Here is a 17,211-nt window from a genome sequence, read left to right as displayed (position 1 = left end):
ATGTTCCCTTAGTTTCTAGCCATAATTTTCGAATCACTCGACTCCGCTGAGAAAGGAAATTATCAGTCAGCAAGATCAAAGGAAAAATTCGTAAAATAGCGATAATATTTAGGTTTTGTCATTACTTTTGACCAAACAAACTGGGGTTGAATTTTGAATAAATGACACAAAATCACTTCACACACGTGCAAAAATCTAAAGGACAGGAACCAGATTTTATTGCTGTTTTTCATCTCACAGTTAGGTCTGATGACAGCCATTGTGAATATCTGTTTACAAAGAAAGATAAACTGTTGTATTTTATTATTAAATGTTGGAAATTAGTGACAGGGTCATTACACTAGTAGGACCAGAAACTTTAGAAGAACAAAACCAAAAAACAACACCTTGATTTAGTTTTTACTCTGAATGCATTCCCTAGAACTGACAGGAATTTATTTAGATCAATCATGAACAGTACAATAAAACTATAATAAACATAAATCAACAGTTTGACAATTGTCTAGAAAATTTACATGCTGATGGACATTGATATACTGTCATTAGTGTTATCGTTCACCAACTGCTCACAATAATAACACCTTAGTATTTTGTCTGATCCAATTTGTTCCCAATTCAAAATTATGTAATGTTTATTATACATGATATTGTCTCCTGTGAAAATTTATATTTTTTCAAATAAGCATTCAGATTCCCAAAGTCTATAGGTTCTTTCTTTTTCCAACTAAAAAAAATGGAAAAAAAAAATAAGATGTATATTTCCACAACTGAGGACAAGTTGAATTGATCAAATCATTTACACTTCAGAAACAATTTCCCAGAATTATTTTTTTAAAAGCTGAATAAACAAAGATTTTTGGAATGAATTTGTGGAATCAAAAAAGAATCAATCTAAACTGAATGTTCAGGAGGCAGCATTCCATGAAATGTATGTAAACATATTAATTAGTATTAAAGTTCATTGTTTCACCTTTAACAGTTACATTTACCTTTCACAACACAAAATCACTTACTTTAGTACTAGTGCTTCTGATCACACAGATAGTCACAAACAAGCAAATTATTATCAATTAAAAACATAAATTAAAAACGTAATTATAATGAACAAAACATTGGTAAAGTAGCAAAAGTAATCTCACATTACAAAAATAACATAAAAAAAAAAAAAATACAAAAAAATGTATCTCATATACACCTACATAAATAACAAGAGGCTGTCAGAGTGACAGCAAACCGGATTTTCCTGCATGAAAATGATATTTGCAAATCTGGACCCCCAAACAGGATCAAGTAAAAAAAAATAATTGAATTTTTGTAGGGTTCAGAAATGGAAAGGCCAAAATCAATCTAAGTATCACTTTTCCCTACATAAAGGTGTACAATTTAACAAAGATAAAACTCCTGAACGGTGAAAGTGAAAATCGTCAATATCGAACTTGACCTCCATTTTCTCATCAGTAATAACATATTAAAATTTGAAAAGCTTTGGTTGAATGGTTCATAAGTTAAAGCACTGACACGACTGGAAACACCATTTTCAATCTTTCAAGAACCATAACTCCTGAATGGTGAAAGTGAAAATTGTCAATATTGAACTAGACCTCCATTTTGTCATCAGTAACAACATATTAAAATTTGAAAAGCTTTGGTTAAATGGTTCATGAGTTGGTGCACGGAAACTGTTTGGCAGCCGCACGCCCACCGTACATCCCCAAATTAATAACCGATTTTTCCTTCGGAAATCCGGTTAATAAAATAAATACACTAGGAAAGAGGAGGAAGATACCAAAGGGACGTAACTAATCAGACAAAGAGAGAACTACAAAGCAAAGACAAAAAAAGAAAAACAACGGCAAGACAAACAGTCTACAAAAAAAAAAGACTTAGCAACACAACCACACTAAAACCGGGGTGATCTCAGGTGCTCCATATGGGTGAGGAGAACCTGGTCACAAGTCGCATCAGTTGTGCCTCATTTAAAAAACTCACGTTTGTTTTGTTTACACTCAATTTATAAAGCCATAATTGCTTTCAAATGTGTATAATTTAAATAAGAATAGACGGGGTATAACAATTGATTAAGAGGTTTAAATTTTAATTAATTACACAACAGTCAAAAGGTCTCTAGGTTCATTTTAAACTCTGTTGACACAATTTAATGAGCCACAACTCTCAGAAGTTTATTGTTCTATTGTAACCAAATTTTTAAATTATGCAAGTTTTTACAATAATAACCACGTAAGACCAATATGACAATCTGGAAATAGTACTACATGTACTAGGAAGTACTTACTATTTTTTTTTTATTTTCTGTGTGAATTTATTTTCAAGAGAAAGAAATTTTGTTTCAATTCAACACCTTTAAAAGCATTTTCACTTTTGTGTTGAAATGTTCTTATTTTCATTTCTTTAATGAGATTACATCATAACATTCTGAAATAGTGAATAGTAAAAATGAGAATGAATTACTGCATTTTTATCTATACAGAAAAATATATTTCTTAATAATAAAACTATCAATAATGGGTGCATGCATGACTTTCAAAATTAATATCATACTGTGGATTCGTTAGTTGTCATGGGGACCAATGTTTGTGGATAGAGGAAAAATTCTGTATATTTTCACTGATATTTGATTGTGTGGTTTTTCAAAAGTTTGTATGCAAGTCCATAGATACTTTGTTGAACATTTAAAAAAGTGATTTCCCTATAACCACAAAAATCAATAAAAAATTGTACCCACAAATAATAGTGAATCCACAGTTTGTGACAATTAGAACAAAAACTCTCATAAAAACATCAACAATGCATCTACAAATGAACAATTAAAACAGTGATGACCTATTTATATATAAACTTATCATATATACCAGGCTTCAAAATTGTTATGCATTTCATCTACAAAAGATCATCAGTGATATATATCTTATAAATAAACCAAAGATATCAACAACAAAAAATAATTCAGCTTTTAAAGTCTACAAGACAAACTTTTAAACCTTAACATACATAATCTTTGGAGATTTTATCTTTAAATATGAAATATAATCACTGTATACATTTAACACAAAGAGAAGTAACTACTATATACAAATAAAACATGACACAAGGAGTGTAAATAATAAATAACAAATCACATGGCACCATATAATAAAAAACAAAACAATATCAACTCAAAGAAAAATGTCTACATAGCAATAAAAATAAAATGAAATGGAATGGACAAAAATACACAAATAAAAAAAATTTATACATCTTTTCACTTGTCAACCTTATAGAATAATCAACTGATTCAAAACATCGCTCATAAAATTATTCTAGAAAATGTAAGTGTGGAACAAGAAATAGAAGTTCCTTCATAATGTAAGTTCCAAGTGGAAGAAATATTCCGTAATATTATATCCACTGAAACAAATATTACAGTATTTGTTTCTTACATAATACAGGGTATAGAATATATGTTCCAACAGAAACAGATATAGTGGCATTGTTTATAACAACACATAGGTTCCCACCTGTAAAAGGTGCCCTTTATTTGAACAACATGGTAATATAGGAATGAAGCTATCAAGTATCATCAGTATCTGTCAGAAATTAGATTAATATAAATTTGGACACTGGGCTAAACATTTATCTCTAGCACCTTCTTGTACTGTTCAGTACTTTGTAACTCTTAACTAAATATTTAGTGGAGTATTGCAGAGAATGCATCATGTGCATGAAAAGTATATGAGAGCTGTGGGGGAGATAAGCTAAGCATAAAACCTAAAACCTAAGGTCTGTTATATTGATTTTATAGCAGTGACCTTGGATGTATATTCAAAGATTATGCAATACACACCTTCTTGTGGTAATGAACACTTATACAGCCATTGTTTCACTGTAATCAGCTCAAGGTCATAACTGTATAATAATATAACAAGTGACTGAGGAACACATTAATTCAAAAATGCACTGTGCAGCATGAGTAAGTCATCAGTGTTATTCGGTCACAAGTTGTATATTTTTCGATATTTGAATTTTTACATTAGTTGTTTTTTTTATTACATTGACATGGGCTTTTTAATTGAAATAAAGTATAATACACAAGGAACTATATCTGTATCTACCCATTCCCAATTGGTTTTGATGTAAAGTCATCGACAATGTCTTGACAACTAGATTGTTGTATGACATCAGGAAAGTGAAATTATCAGACTTATTTCACATGTGAAATTATTGACTTTTATTTAACTGGGAAATCACAGTATTTCATTGCAAACAATTTTATAAGAGTAATTTTTTTTTTCGACAGACTTATATACTGATTGCAAGATATCTACTAATATTTGGTAGGGCTCTCTAAAACTTGCTTTAGCAATTCTCAATCTATAATAAAGGAAAATTTTAATGTTCTGTGGATTCATTTATTTTCTTGATTACCTATTTTCGTGTATATTTTATTTTGTGTTTTGCCAAAAGTTGAAAACAAGCCCATAGAAAATTTGTACTTCTTTGAACATTCAAATTTGGTTGTTCACCTTTACCAATGAATCACAGGCACTTGTCTCTGAAAAATAAATTTCCTATATATATACCCTAATATAACACAAGGTACCTAACTCTTATTTTTGGGAAATGACATCTGGTCACAAACTTCCCTAATATTTCGATTTCGCAGTTGTCTATCCCACTGAAACTTGCTATGTCATAAATCTATAAATTGGTATATAACACACCTATTTCTGTTGTCAGAATCAATCATAGCAGTCCTTCCCAGGAGATAATCCCTAAATTATTTCGACTTCTCTCAGCCAAATGGTAATGTTAATCTCACAGTGAATGATTTATTATAAAAAGTCTTTCCCAAAAACCTGTTAGTTTTTCTCTGAATATAACTTATCATCCAGATAGTGAATTTGTAAACGATACCGTGATAAAAAATCTAATAAGTGTTATTTGAAGTATGTCTAATGAGATATGAGTGTCTATTTTTAAACCCAAATTTTCCCATCCCATCAATGTCATTGACAGACTCTCTCTGAACTTTACAAATACAATTGAGATAACTCCAAAAACATTCATTTTATCAAGAAGATTGACCAATCAGAAACCGAGATATATAGAATTAATCACTCACTGCGAGATTAATATTGCCATTTGGCTGTGAGAAGTCGAAATAATTTAAGAATTACCTACTTGGAAGGACTGCTATGAATGATTTCGACAACGGAAATAGGCGTGTTATACACCATTTTGTAGATAATTTAATGTAGATTTACGACATAATAAGTGCATTGGGAAAGGCAACCGCATAATTGAAATATAACAGAAGTTTGCGACAGGGTGTCATTTCCCGATAATACGAGTTAGGTACCTTGTGTTATATTAAGGTATATAGGAAATTTTTTTTCAGAGACGAGTGCCTGTGCCATGAATTCCACAAAAAAATGGTATTCAACCAATAATAATGAAACCACAGCATTCACATAACCAATAATGTCAACATATGTTTTGATGTTACAAATTGAGTTTTCTGGATATAAATAAGATATTTGGGACTGTAAATTCACGACTCAAAAGTATCTGAATACAGCACAACTATTCTATTCTAATGGAACCAAAGACAGAATTTTTCTCTTAAATTTATAAATATCATACAAAAACAAGCATTCTGTGAGTATAGCATGGCAATACATAGTCCCCTACCGGTTACAAATTCATTGTAATGGAATGAAATTCTAACTTGATCTATAACTTGTCATGGTGTAAACTACATAAAAATATCAAGTCAAAATCTTCAAGCATGATGAAAAAAACTGTTTAAAACTGATTATTTAAGTGAATTTTCTATGTCCAAAGACCATAACTCTGCACAAAATTATCAGACTGGAACAAAATTCCAACTTGATCTGTAACTTGTTATGATAGCACTATATACTCATTATCAAATCAATATCTTCAAGAATGACAAACAAACCTACCACTAAATTCTTCAAACAATTTACCAAAGAAAAGGAAAAAAATCCCAAATGTCATTTTGTCTTTTAAAAGTCTTTTAAAAAATGAGTTATTTCCCTTTGAACAGAAATCTACTAATTAATAAGTATTTCATCAAAAATTTAATTCTAGGGAAAGGGCTTTAACTGAACAAAGAGAAAAGCTAAAATCGTGAAAATTGAACTTGACCTGTAACTTGTCATGATAAATCAATAAACCAAATATCAAATCTTTATCTTCAAGTACGAACAAAAAAAGTCTGGAAAACTGATTTGCCGGACTGACAGATGGACGGACAGACAGACAGACAGACAGACGGACAGAATGCAAACCTAAAGTCCCCTTCGACTTCGTCGGTAGGGGATTAAAAATGTTGTCAAGTTTTGGGAACTTGGTAAATCTGCCAATAGATTATTATTTGATGTTATTCAATACAAATCAATGATATAAACAATTAAATTGTACAACAGAACAGTTTAAAACATCACAAAATTAAAAGTTTTATATTCATATTGTTACTCCATTTTGAGTATATATGAGATTCACATCTTTATTATTCACTAATTAATTAAGATATAATTTGCTTCTGAAGCTTCGATTTCATAAATTCAATCTTAAAGAGTATTAAACCATCTGCAACATTATCCAAGCCCCTTCTCACATTCTGTTTTATTATTCATAACTTTATCCAAGGAGCATTCTAACATCTGCATCATCGTCAGGTGTTTCATCTGCAGCAATGCGAGTGTAAGCAAGCATTAGTCTATTAGTTTCTTTTTTCTTCCGACACTTTACTCCAATAATAATGGCAGCAACTATTATTAGTACAATTAACAATGCTGCTGCAATCAGTCCGCCATAAAACAACCAATCAGTATACTTCTTGTTCTTTGGTGTTGGATGCTCAATTTTGTTGTCTGCAATCCATATTGTACCATTATAGGTCAAATTCAGGGCTGTATTACTATTGGTATAATTGAATGGAGGAGTCATACACAAATCACCGTAACAACAACACAATTCTGCCTTCAATTCAACACCTCCTACTGATACATTGACCTTGAAGTAAAAAAAATCTGATACTTTTACACATTAACCTTGAAGTAAAAAAATCTGATACATTTACTTTGAAGTAAAAAAATTGGATACATTTACCTTGAAGTAAAAAAAATCTGATACATTGATATATTACCTTGACGTAAAAAATTAAGGATTCAGAGAACATTTTTTCCTATTTGTGATCATAAGATTTGTTTGTTTCTAGAAATAACAATTTAAATGAAATTTAATCATAAATTGTACTATATTAAAGAAACATCATGACTTACTAATCCTCCCTCAGTAGTTTTAAAAGAGATTTATAATGAAAATTAGAAAGTTAAAGCATTAGGATAGATGAAAGATGCAAGTAGACTCCAATAGCTTACGCATTATTCAATTAGGTTCAGATAATATGAAAAAAATCAGTACAAAGAGAATACTCGCATTTTTACAAGGACACGTTAGACTACGATACTTACATTATTACAATGAATCTTTTTTATTACAATGACTCTTTTGACTACAGTGCTTACATTATTGCAATGATTCTTTTGAATACAATACTTACATTATTACAATGACTATTTTGACTACAATACTTACATTATTACAATGACTATTTTGACTACAGTGCTTACATTATTACAATGACTATTTTCACTACAATACTTACATTATTACAATGACTATTTTGACTACTTCCACATGATACATTAAAGAATCCAAGGTTGTGTTCACAAGAATAGTACTGGAGTTTCTCACCACTTTCTATATGTGTCATAAAGCTTGAGCAATGAGCATCAGAATACAAACACTCTTCAATTGAACCTTTAAGAAACAAGTTACAAGATTATAACATGATCTGAATTAACTAAAAAACTTTCTATATTTACATTGGACAAAACTATAGGTCTAGCAAAAAACCATTAATACATGACCGTTTTAGTCCAGTTCACTTCTTTGTATTGCTCACCCTATCACGTATGTTGGCGACATTCCGCTAGCCGTTTTACCCAGAATCAAGCGCTACCATAGTTATCCTGATTGTATCTTTACACAGAGGGCATGATATAAACTACATTGATTTTTGTTGTTTCACATCCAGTGCCATATATTTCATGCATATTCATTTAGATAGATTGTAAAGGAAATAAGAAGCTGTAAACACTGTCATGCTAAACATGTCCCACTGGTAATTCAAAGTTTCAACAAACAAGAAGTAAGTGTTGTACAGATAAAAAAGTGTTCATATGTTACTCATATGTTACTCATCACTGTCAGCTGCAGGCCAATATGAAGCCATTTTGTTGAGTACATTGTACCAGTAGTTCATGAGATAAGTGTGACAAAAATATTTGTCTTAATTCAAAGTATTGGCAAACAGAAAGAAGATGTCTTATAGGTCCAAAAAATGGTAAGACACTACAACTCATTATTCATTGATTGTTCAGCTGCTGACCTAATAATAAGTCATTCTGTTCAGTAATTCTGTTAAAAGTATTCTGAAATATGTATTGGATAAGCTGACGGATGGGAGACAAATTGACGGACATATAGCTCCCACTATTTTAGTAAATGGTGGTTGGAGTATAACTTAATATTAATTTATTGATTAAATAGGGACTTTCATATGCTATGGTTGATCTTTTTTGTAGTCAAAAGAGTCATTGTAATAATGTGAGTACTGTAGTCAAAGGAGTCATTGTAATAATGTAAGTATAGTAATCAAAAGAGTCTTTGTAATAATGTAAGTACTGTACATGTAGTCAAAAGAGTCATTGTGATAATGTAAGTATTGTAGTCAAAAGAGTCATTGTAATAATGTAAGTATTGTTGTCAAAAGAGTCATTGTAATAATGCAAGTATTCTCTTTGTACTGATTTTCTTCTGAATCTAATTGCAAAAATGAAAAATTGGGAAAAATCGTCACCAAAGGGCAATAACTTCAATCAGGAGTCGACCAACAACTTCATTCTAATGACTTAATTGTAGATCTTGTCTTGCTGATCATTTTTGCTGTTTAAATTTTCCATCTATCTATTATAGTTTTCAAGACAATTAGAAAAAACCCTAAAAATTGGTAAAAATCGTCATTAAAGGCCTAGGGCAATAACTTCAATAGAGTGTCGACTAACAATTTCGATCATGTTTAACTTACATGTAGATCTTGCCTTGCTGGTCATTTTTGTTATAAAAAGTTTCTATCTATTATAACTTTCGAGATAATGGGCAAAAATAAAAAAAATGGTAAAATTTGTCGTTTAAGGGCAATAAGTTAATAACTCCTATAAACATTCGTCTGACAGTTTTGATGTCAATAGACATTAGGTAGATCTCATCATTATGAACATTTTTGCCAGTCAGATTTTCTCTATCTTTAACAATTTTCAAGATAACAGCCAAACATTTCATTTGACCCCCTTTGTTCTATTTTTAGCCATGTCAGCCATATTGGTCAGGAGGTGGGGGTCATCGGACACATTTATTAAACCAGATATCCTAATGATGATTGTGGCTAAGTTTGGTTCCAATTGGCGCAATAGTTTCAGAGGACAAGATTTTTATAAAAGTTAATGGAAGCCGACGTACAATGACGAACCCCAAGTGATGAGCTAAAAATATGAGTTTTAAATCTGGGGTAAAATCACCCTACACCAGTCACATTTTTCATAGTAATAAAACCATCCTATTTATATTTGAATTTATTTTCACCACAGATTCATACCCGACATATTATGTGTTCTTGTAAGGTTTGGGAATTTTTTTATTTGTGTTACGATTCCCTTTACCAATTTTCACAGGCACCAGTTAATTTGGAAATCATATGGCCCAGAACATGCAGAAAATCTTTTTTCCTAACTTCCTAACTGATATGTTGAGGCCTTGTTTTTCTTTTTTCTATATCATATATATTAACATTTAAGACAAGACTAAGAACGATTCTAACTAGTACCTTCTGATATATTATCCCTTTTATAAGCATTATAACATTTCCTTTTTACATCATCTCTGACTGGTTTGTTGCAGTTGTTTCTATTACAGCAAAATTGATGTGTGGTACTATTTGTCGTGTTGTCTTTAATCTGTAAGAATATAAAATTTTGAGTTTGATATATAATTTTTTTCAACATTTTTACAAGTAAACATTTGCCCTCCTATACATTTAATTGTTTAACAGATTCCTAGGAAAACTACCAGTACAAACATTGCACAAACTAGAATCTCAGTAAAGCTATGCATAAAATTGCCCCAATATCAATTCAGAATTTTGTGAAAACTGTCTTTATTGAACCATGTACAAACCTGAAACCTGTTTAAACTGAACAATTATATCAGGACATACAGTGAGTATCTTATAAAATGTACCTACTTATACCTGTTTAAACTGAACAATTATATCAGGACATACAGTGAGTATCTTATAATATGTAATTTGCCACTGGATGTTAAGCAACCAACAATCAATCAATCCTCTTATAATATGTACCTACATAAACCTGTGTAAACTGAACATTTTTTTAATCTGAACAAAATCTTCAGTCCCCATGTGTTTGCTCTGACAGTTTTCCTTTTAATAAATGGAGGCTAACAGATCATTCTAAAAACAAAAAGTGCCAATCATATCTCAAATTTTAAACAAGAGGCTTGCTTTGCGTTTGAAATATTTAATGCTTAACTATCGAGAGTGGAGAAATATTGTATTACACGAGATTCCATAGATGAATCTGTTTCTCTAATGATTTTTAGATGATATGCAGGCAAAATTTATCTATCTCTTTCAATGATCTGCAAAATGATAAGTTTTTTCTATGTGACATCAGCAGGTATGGTTGCCTTTTCTTGTGATGTCACAATAGCAAAATTATAGGAAAGGAAAATGATTTGATGTCATAATTGAATTATGACCAATGAAAAACAGAGATCTGATGAAACACAAGTTGTTTATAAAAAGATTATCGACTGGTTGGGGAAAGTATAAATCTGCTAAGAATTAGAGAAATGTTTTTTACTATTTAAGGTCAAGTTACAGTAAATGGGCTATGCCACAGATTTTGGTAAAATTTTGCATACATCTGTGGATCTTTGAACTATAACTGAAAATCGAAAAGATAATGCATTTATCTTTTTTAATTTCTGAAATACAACTGATTGAACTCTTTCAAAATAGGTGAATATTTGTATAGAAAGCACATAAAATAAGCAAAAACGTTCTTAAATTTGTCTTAAAATTATAAAATCTCAAATTTCTACTCCATAGATTTTTCTTAAAAAAACTATATGTTGTTGGTACATGAATTTCTGTTTTAATGATGTAAAATAATCATGGGGTCACCGACTTCGTTTTTACAGAGTATTGTTCTAGGTGAAAAAATATCACAAAACATCGAAATAAGAGTAACGTCATCACGTTATAGGCCGTAAAACGTCGATTTTTGACGTTTTTCACTACCAACTACATAACGGATTGGTAAGTACCATAAAAACCAAGTCGGTGACCCCATGATTATTTTACATCAAAAAACGGAAACTCATGTACCAACAATATATAGTTTTTTAAGAAAAATCTATGGAGTAGAAATTTCAGGTTTTATGATTTAATACATATTTAAGAACGTTTTTCGCTTATTTTATGTGCTTTCTATACAAATATTCACCTATTTTGAAAGAATACAATCAGTAATATTTCAGACAATAAAAGAGATAAGTGCATTATTTTTTCCATTTTCAGTTATAGTTCAACGAGCCAAAGTTGTATGCAAAATTATAACAAAATCTGTGACATAGCCCATTTACTGTTCCTTGACCTTAAGAGTACACATTTTGTGTCGCTTTAATACTCATTTATAGATGTTCCATTCTAGAATTTTTTCTAAACAAGAGTGCACACACGCTAAAATGCCTCGCCTGTTTTACTGACCATTGATTTTATGTTGATAGTCCTAAATATCAAGTTTTACTGCAATTATCACATAAACTTAACATGATACAAGAAAATGAGGTCAAGGTCAGATAAACCAAGCCAGAAATACATGGAAACCTTACAATCATTCCATACACCAAATATAGTTGACCTATTGCTTATAATATACAAGAAACAGACCAAAACACAAAAACTTAACATTGAGCAATGAACTGAAAATGAGGTCAAGGTCAAATAAGACCTGCCAGACTGACATGTTCATTGTAAAAATATTTCCATACACCAAATAGTGTTGACCTATTGCATACGGTATAAGAAAAAAAGACTAAATCACAAAAACTTAACTTTAACCACTGAACCATGAAAATGAGGTCAAGGTCAGATGACACCTGCCAGTTGGACATGTACACCTTACAATCATTCCATACACCAAATCTAGTAGACCTATTGCTTATAGTATCTGAGATATGGACTTGACCATGAAAACTTAGCCTTGTTCACTGATCCATGAAATGAGGTTGAAGTCAAGCGAAAAACTGTCTGACAGGCATGAGGACCCTTGCAAGGTACACACATACAAAATATAGTTATCCTATTACTCATAATAAGACAGAAATAAACATTGCAAAAAATATTAACTTTTTTTCAAGTAGTCACTGAACTATGAAAATGAGGTGAAGGACAAAGGACATATAACAGACAGAAACTTCATAACATAAGGCATCTTTATACAAAGTATGAAGCATCCAGGTCTTCTATCTTCTGAAATATGAAGCTTTAAAGTAGTTAGTAAACACTGCAGCTGGATCATTATACCTATGTCTCACTTTCTGCGACAGAAGTAGCAGGCTCATCAATAAAAAGATGTGAATTTCAGGGATAAGTATGTATATAAGGCAAAGTTAACACACATATATATATATTATCAATACCTTACATATTTTTTATAATTTTTTGTTCATGACTTTTAATGTATAGTTTTCATCATTGTACCCAATACACCTTTATGTAATAGTGAAGCAGAAATGATTTTTCTACATATGCCTAGGGGTCACTAAGTTGAACTTTTGACCATAACCTATATTGTAAGGTTTTCTTCATTGTATGCAACACACCTTCTAGTAGTGATGAATAATCATGAAGTTTCATTTTATACTCCAAGAGGTTTAAAAGATAGAGAGTGGAAAGATTTGTGACGGAAACACACACAGACAAGCTGATTCCACCAATCAATCAGGGGCCCTAATAAAACTTAATGTATCACTAAGTGCAGCATGATACAACTTTGATTAAATGATTACCAAAATCAACTGTCGATACAGTAATGGGATGAACACACATTTTTTTTTACTTCCATGTACCATATAAATGTGCTGTTTTGGCCACTTTTAACCCTTATACAGTAGCTTTTCAACTGTAAAAAAAGATGCAAAATTTATGGCAAGATTGCAATATCTGGTCAGAACAGTTTAATAAAAAGCTGCGCCATGATTGCATGATACACCCGTCACCCTTTTAGCTAGTCTTTATGCTTTAAATGAATTTAAGTGATCAACTAGAAACACTGTGAGCACTGCTCAAATAGATCTTGTTCACAACACACTTGCTGGTTATGAAAATCAAAGACAATGTTACCAAGTATCTTCAATGTTTATCAAGGCATTTTCTTATGCTGTTACACCACTGTCCCAGGTTAGGGGAGGGTTGGGCACCTGCAAACATGTTTAACCACGCCACATTCTGTATGTGTCTGTAATTCAATGGTTGTTGTTGTTTGTTGCTGTATATCATATTTGTTTTTCGTTCATTGTTTTGTACATAAATCAGGCCGTAACGTAGTTTTCCCGTTTGAATTGTTTTACATTTGTCATTTTGGGCCTGTTATAGCTATGCAGTATGGGTTTTGCTCATTGTTGAAGGCCGTAAGGTGACCTGCAGTTGTTAACTTCTATGTCATTTAGTCTCTGGTGGAGTTGTCTCATTGGCAATCATACCACATCTTCTTACTTTTATATATACATTATAAAAGTTCCATAACTCTGCAATGTCATATCAGAAATTTATAAAAATATGAAATAGAGCATATTTCCATAGATATAAACAAGTCACCAAATTAAGTTGCAAGAAAACAACTCAAAGTGTTTTTAAGTTCTTGTCTGAAAAACTGAAAATCCTCCCTTTTTTATGAATAAAGTCCTAATACTCGAAAACATAAAATTTTCAAAATCGAACAGGAACTTATGTAAATATATACATGATATATAAACAAATCACCAAAGTTTCATTAAAATTGCTGAAGACATTTTTGATTTCTAGTCACAAAAATGGAAAATCACCCATTTTTTATGAATTAAATCCCTTAACTCGGAAACGTAAAATCTAAAATTATAAAAATCGAAAGGGAGCTTACGTCAATAGATATAAACAATTCATCAAAGTTTCATGAAAATTGGTGAAAGTGTTTTGGAGTTATTGTCACAAGTGTTGACAAAGGAAGGACGGACGGAAAACGGTATACCATAATGCATTCTGTCTCTGAAGATGGGCATATAAAAATGATCCTAAACTTAATAGCCCGATTGAAAAGGAAAGAGAACGTTAGAAATCATTTTATCTTCCCGAAATCTGACTTCTATGAGGGTGTGGATTTGGGTTTACAGAATAGAGAATATTGGGCAAAAAATATAAAGAATAGAGAAAAAAAGACCCAGAAAATAAAGAATAGAGAATAATGAGGTGCTAAATATAAAGAATAGAGAATAATGGACAAAAAGTATAAAGAATAGAGAAAAATGGCCTAAAAAATTAAAGAATACAGAATGAACAACCCCTTTCAAGACCCTCTTCTATCATTTGAAATACATGTACATTATACACAGTATACTAACTTAATATAAATTTTCATTATAATAGATTACCTCAACATACTGATTTACAAATGTATTGTTACAAATACTTGAAAAGTCACACGACATATTGTAGACTAAATCAGGTTTACTGTGTTTCATGTTGTATGTTAAACTCTTTTCGGGTATGGTCACTGTATAGTAACAATCAGTTACATTTTCACCACAAGACTCATTCTTTAAGTTAGTTAAATCGTTTCCAGTAAAACATGATGACACAAATTCTGTTGATTTTCTAAAAAATGAAATAATCTGCATTATAAGAAAGAAAGATCACATACTCCCTGCAGCACTACACACCCTCCCCACATCAAACAAAAGAAACAAATCCCCTTAAAACAAATTTTTTCACATTTCTTATTTTGCTGATAGTCAAATTCAATCAAGGTTTTGATATCAGTAAAATAGCCATTCAAATTTGAAGGGTATGTCAAGAATAATTACATTAGATGTATGTTTCATTATAATACGTTATTCTGATTGGCTAACTGCAATCTCGCGTTATTCCTTAATCAACTTCATTACACAATGAAATTTATCATTCATGATGACACAAGGTCCCACAATAAAGTGCACAGGTAAATTAAATAAAAACTTGATAAAAATCGTGTTTTCATGATCCTAGTTAAAAAATGTAATTATAAGTATTGAATGCTTCTTTTTGTAACCTTATAGGGTTGTAAAAGCGTTGACCGTGCGCACATTTTTAGAATGAAGCGCTTTTGCGCTTCATACAAAATGTACTTCGGTCAACGCTTTTACACCCCAATGAAGTTACAAAATGAAGCATTCAATTCTTAAATATTAATATAGTGTGTAATTATTGGAATTTTTTTAATTTCCTCCCCAAAACAGATTACTCCCCATTTCTATTTTTTTCATAATGGAACTCATTCAGATGTTTCCAGCTTTTGAAAACAATATTAACCATTCATTCAAATTTAAAAGACAGACTTAAGGTTCATCATAACCTTTTAGCAAATATGGCCATATTTACATCACAGTACAGACAAACCTCTGCACCTGGAAAAGTTTTGGAGCATGGCTGGACCTTGATATAAAAAAATTAAATGCATTTTTAGTGTTAGAATATTAAAAACTTAAGGTTCATGTGGACCCTTCGTCTAAAATGGCTGCATTTTCACCTCAAAATTTACTCTGAGTACAGACAAACCTGTGCATCTGGAAAAGTTTTAAGGCATAGCATGCCCTAGATAAATAAAATTCAAATATATTTTATGTTTTAGAAAATTAAAAACTTAACCGGATTTTGCAGTGCACTTTTTTTCATTCCTCCAGAAGGTGCCAAAATAAACTAAGTTGGGAAAGTGGTTTGAGAACTTCCCCACAGGTAATAATTGAAGTGAACTGTTTTGATTGACATGGACAATAGATGGACAATAGATACCTGACAATAATTGGTGATTTAAACTGTGTACCTGAGTGGACCATATCAAGTGAAACTCAACTGTTTGTTAATTTTATCATCTTCTGCAGGAACGAAAAAAAGTGCACTGCTAAATCCAGTTAAGTTTTAAATTTTCTAAAACATACAATGCATTAGAAGTTTATTTATCTAGGGCATGCTATGCCTTAAAACTTTTCCAGATGCGCAGGTTTGTCTGTACTCAGAGTAAATTTTGAGGTGAAAATGCAGCCATTTTAGCCAAAGGGTCCACATGAACCTTAACTGGATTTTGTTTTTCATTTTTTTTCATTCCTGCAGAAGGTGCCAAAATAAACTAATTTTTAAGTTGGGAAAGAGGTTTGAGAAGCTCCCCTCATATAATAAATGTTGAGAGTTGTATTGATTTAAATGGACAATAGACATCTGCAAACAATAGGTGATTTAAACTGTGTAACTGAGTGGACCTACCAAATGAAACTCATGAGTTAATTTTTTTTTGCTATATATTCTGCAGACTCGAAAAAAATGCACACCAAGCTCCAGGTTACTTGAACATTGTTGAAATTGTTAATTTTCTGAAAAACAAACAACATGAATAATTACACACGTACAATATTACTCTTATTCGAATTCTAGATATATAGACAAATGTAGTGTTTTGCATACCCTAGTGCAAGTGCTTCTGCAACCAACAGAGACGCTGTTAATGTGAGATAAATAAGCATGCTGATTCGGTTCTACCAAGTGGTTTTTAATATCACATCCTGTTGAAAATGAAAGTAGAAAATGTTGTAAGCGGTATAAAATAAAGCGCGAAATTTTATGTAAAGTTCTCATCATATTTTTAAAAATTTATATTTTTCGATAACTGGTTTTATTATGTTTATATAATCGACTTTTAAATTTTAGAAATATGTCTGAAAACTAAAGTTCTGAAGACATTATATTATTTTCCA

The 17,211-nt window shown here is 31.1% G+C and overlaps 1 protein-coding gene across 1 annotated transcript; it reads right to left on the bottom strand.

Moving 5' to 3' along the window:
• Positions 1 to 385: 385 nt before the first annotated feature.
• On the bottom strand, positions 386 to 17,033 carry LOC127735760 (uncharacterized). The gene is made up of 5 exons (XM_052246057.1): positions 16,922 to 17,033; positions 14,860 to 15,082; positions 9,974 to 10,103; positions 7,694 to 7,848; positions 386 to 7,038 (listed from the first exon to the last, which is right to left on the bottom strand). The coding sequence occupies exons 1-5, from the start codon at positions 16,978 to 16,980 to the stop codon at positions 6,664 to 6,666; spliced, it is 942 nt and encodes a 313-aa protein (XP_052102017.1). The 5' UTR covers positions 16,981 to 17,033; the 3' UTR covers positions 386 to 6,663.
• Positions 17,034 to 17,211: the final 178 nt, after the last annotated feature.

The sequence above is a fragment of the Mytilus californianus genome, unplaced genomic scaffold (assembly GCF_021869535.1).
Source record: "Mytilus californianus isolate M0D057914Y unplaced genomic scaffold, xbMytCali1.0.p SCAF_3, whole genome shotgun sequence".
In the NCBI taxonomy this organism is placed as follows: domain Eukaryota; kingdom Metazoa; phylum Mollusca; class Bivalvia; order Mytilida; family Mytilidae; genus Mytilus; species Mytilus californianus.
This window is presented reverse-complemented; position numbering and strand designations above follow the sequence as displayed.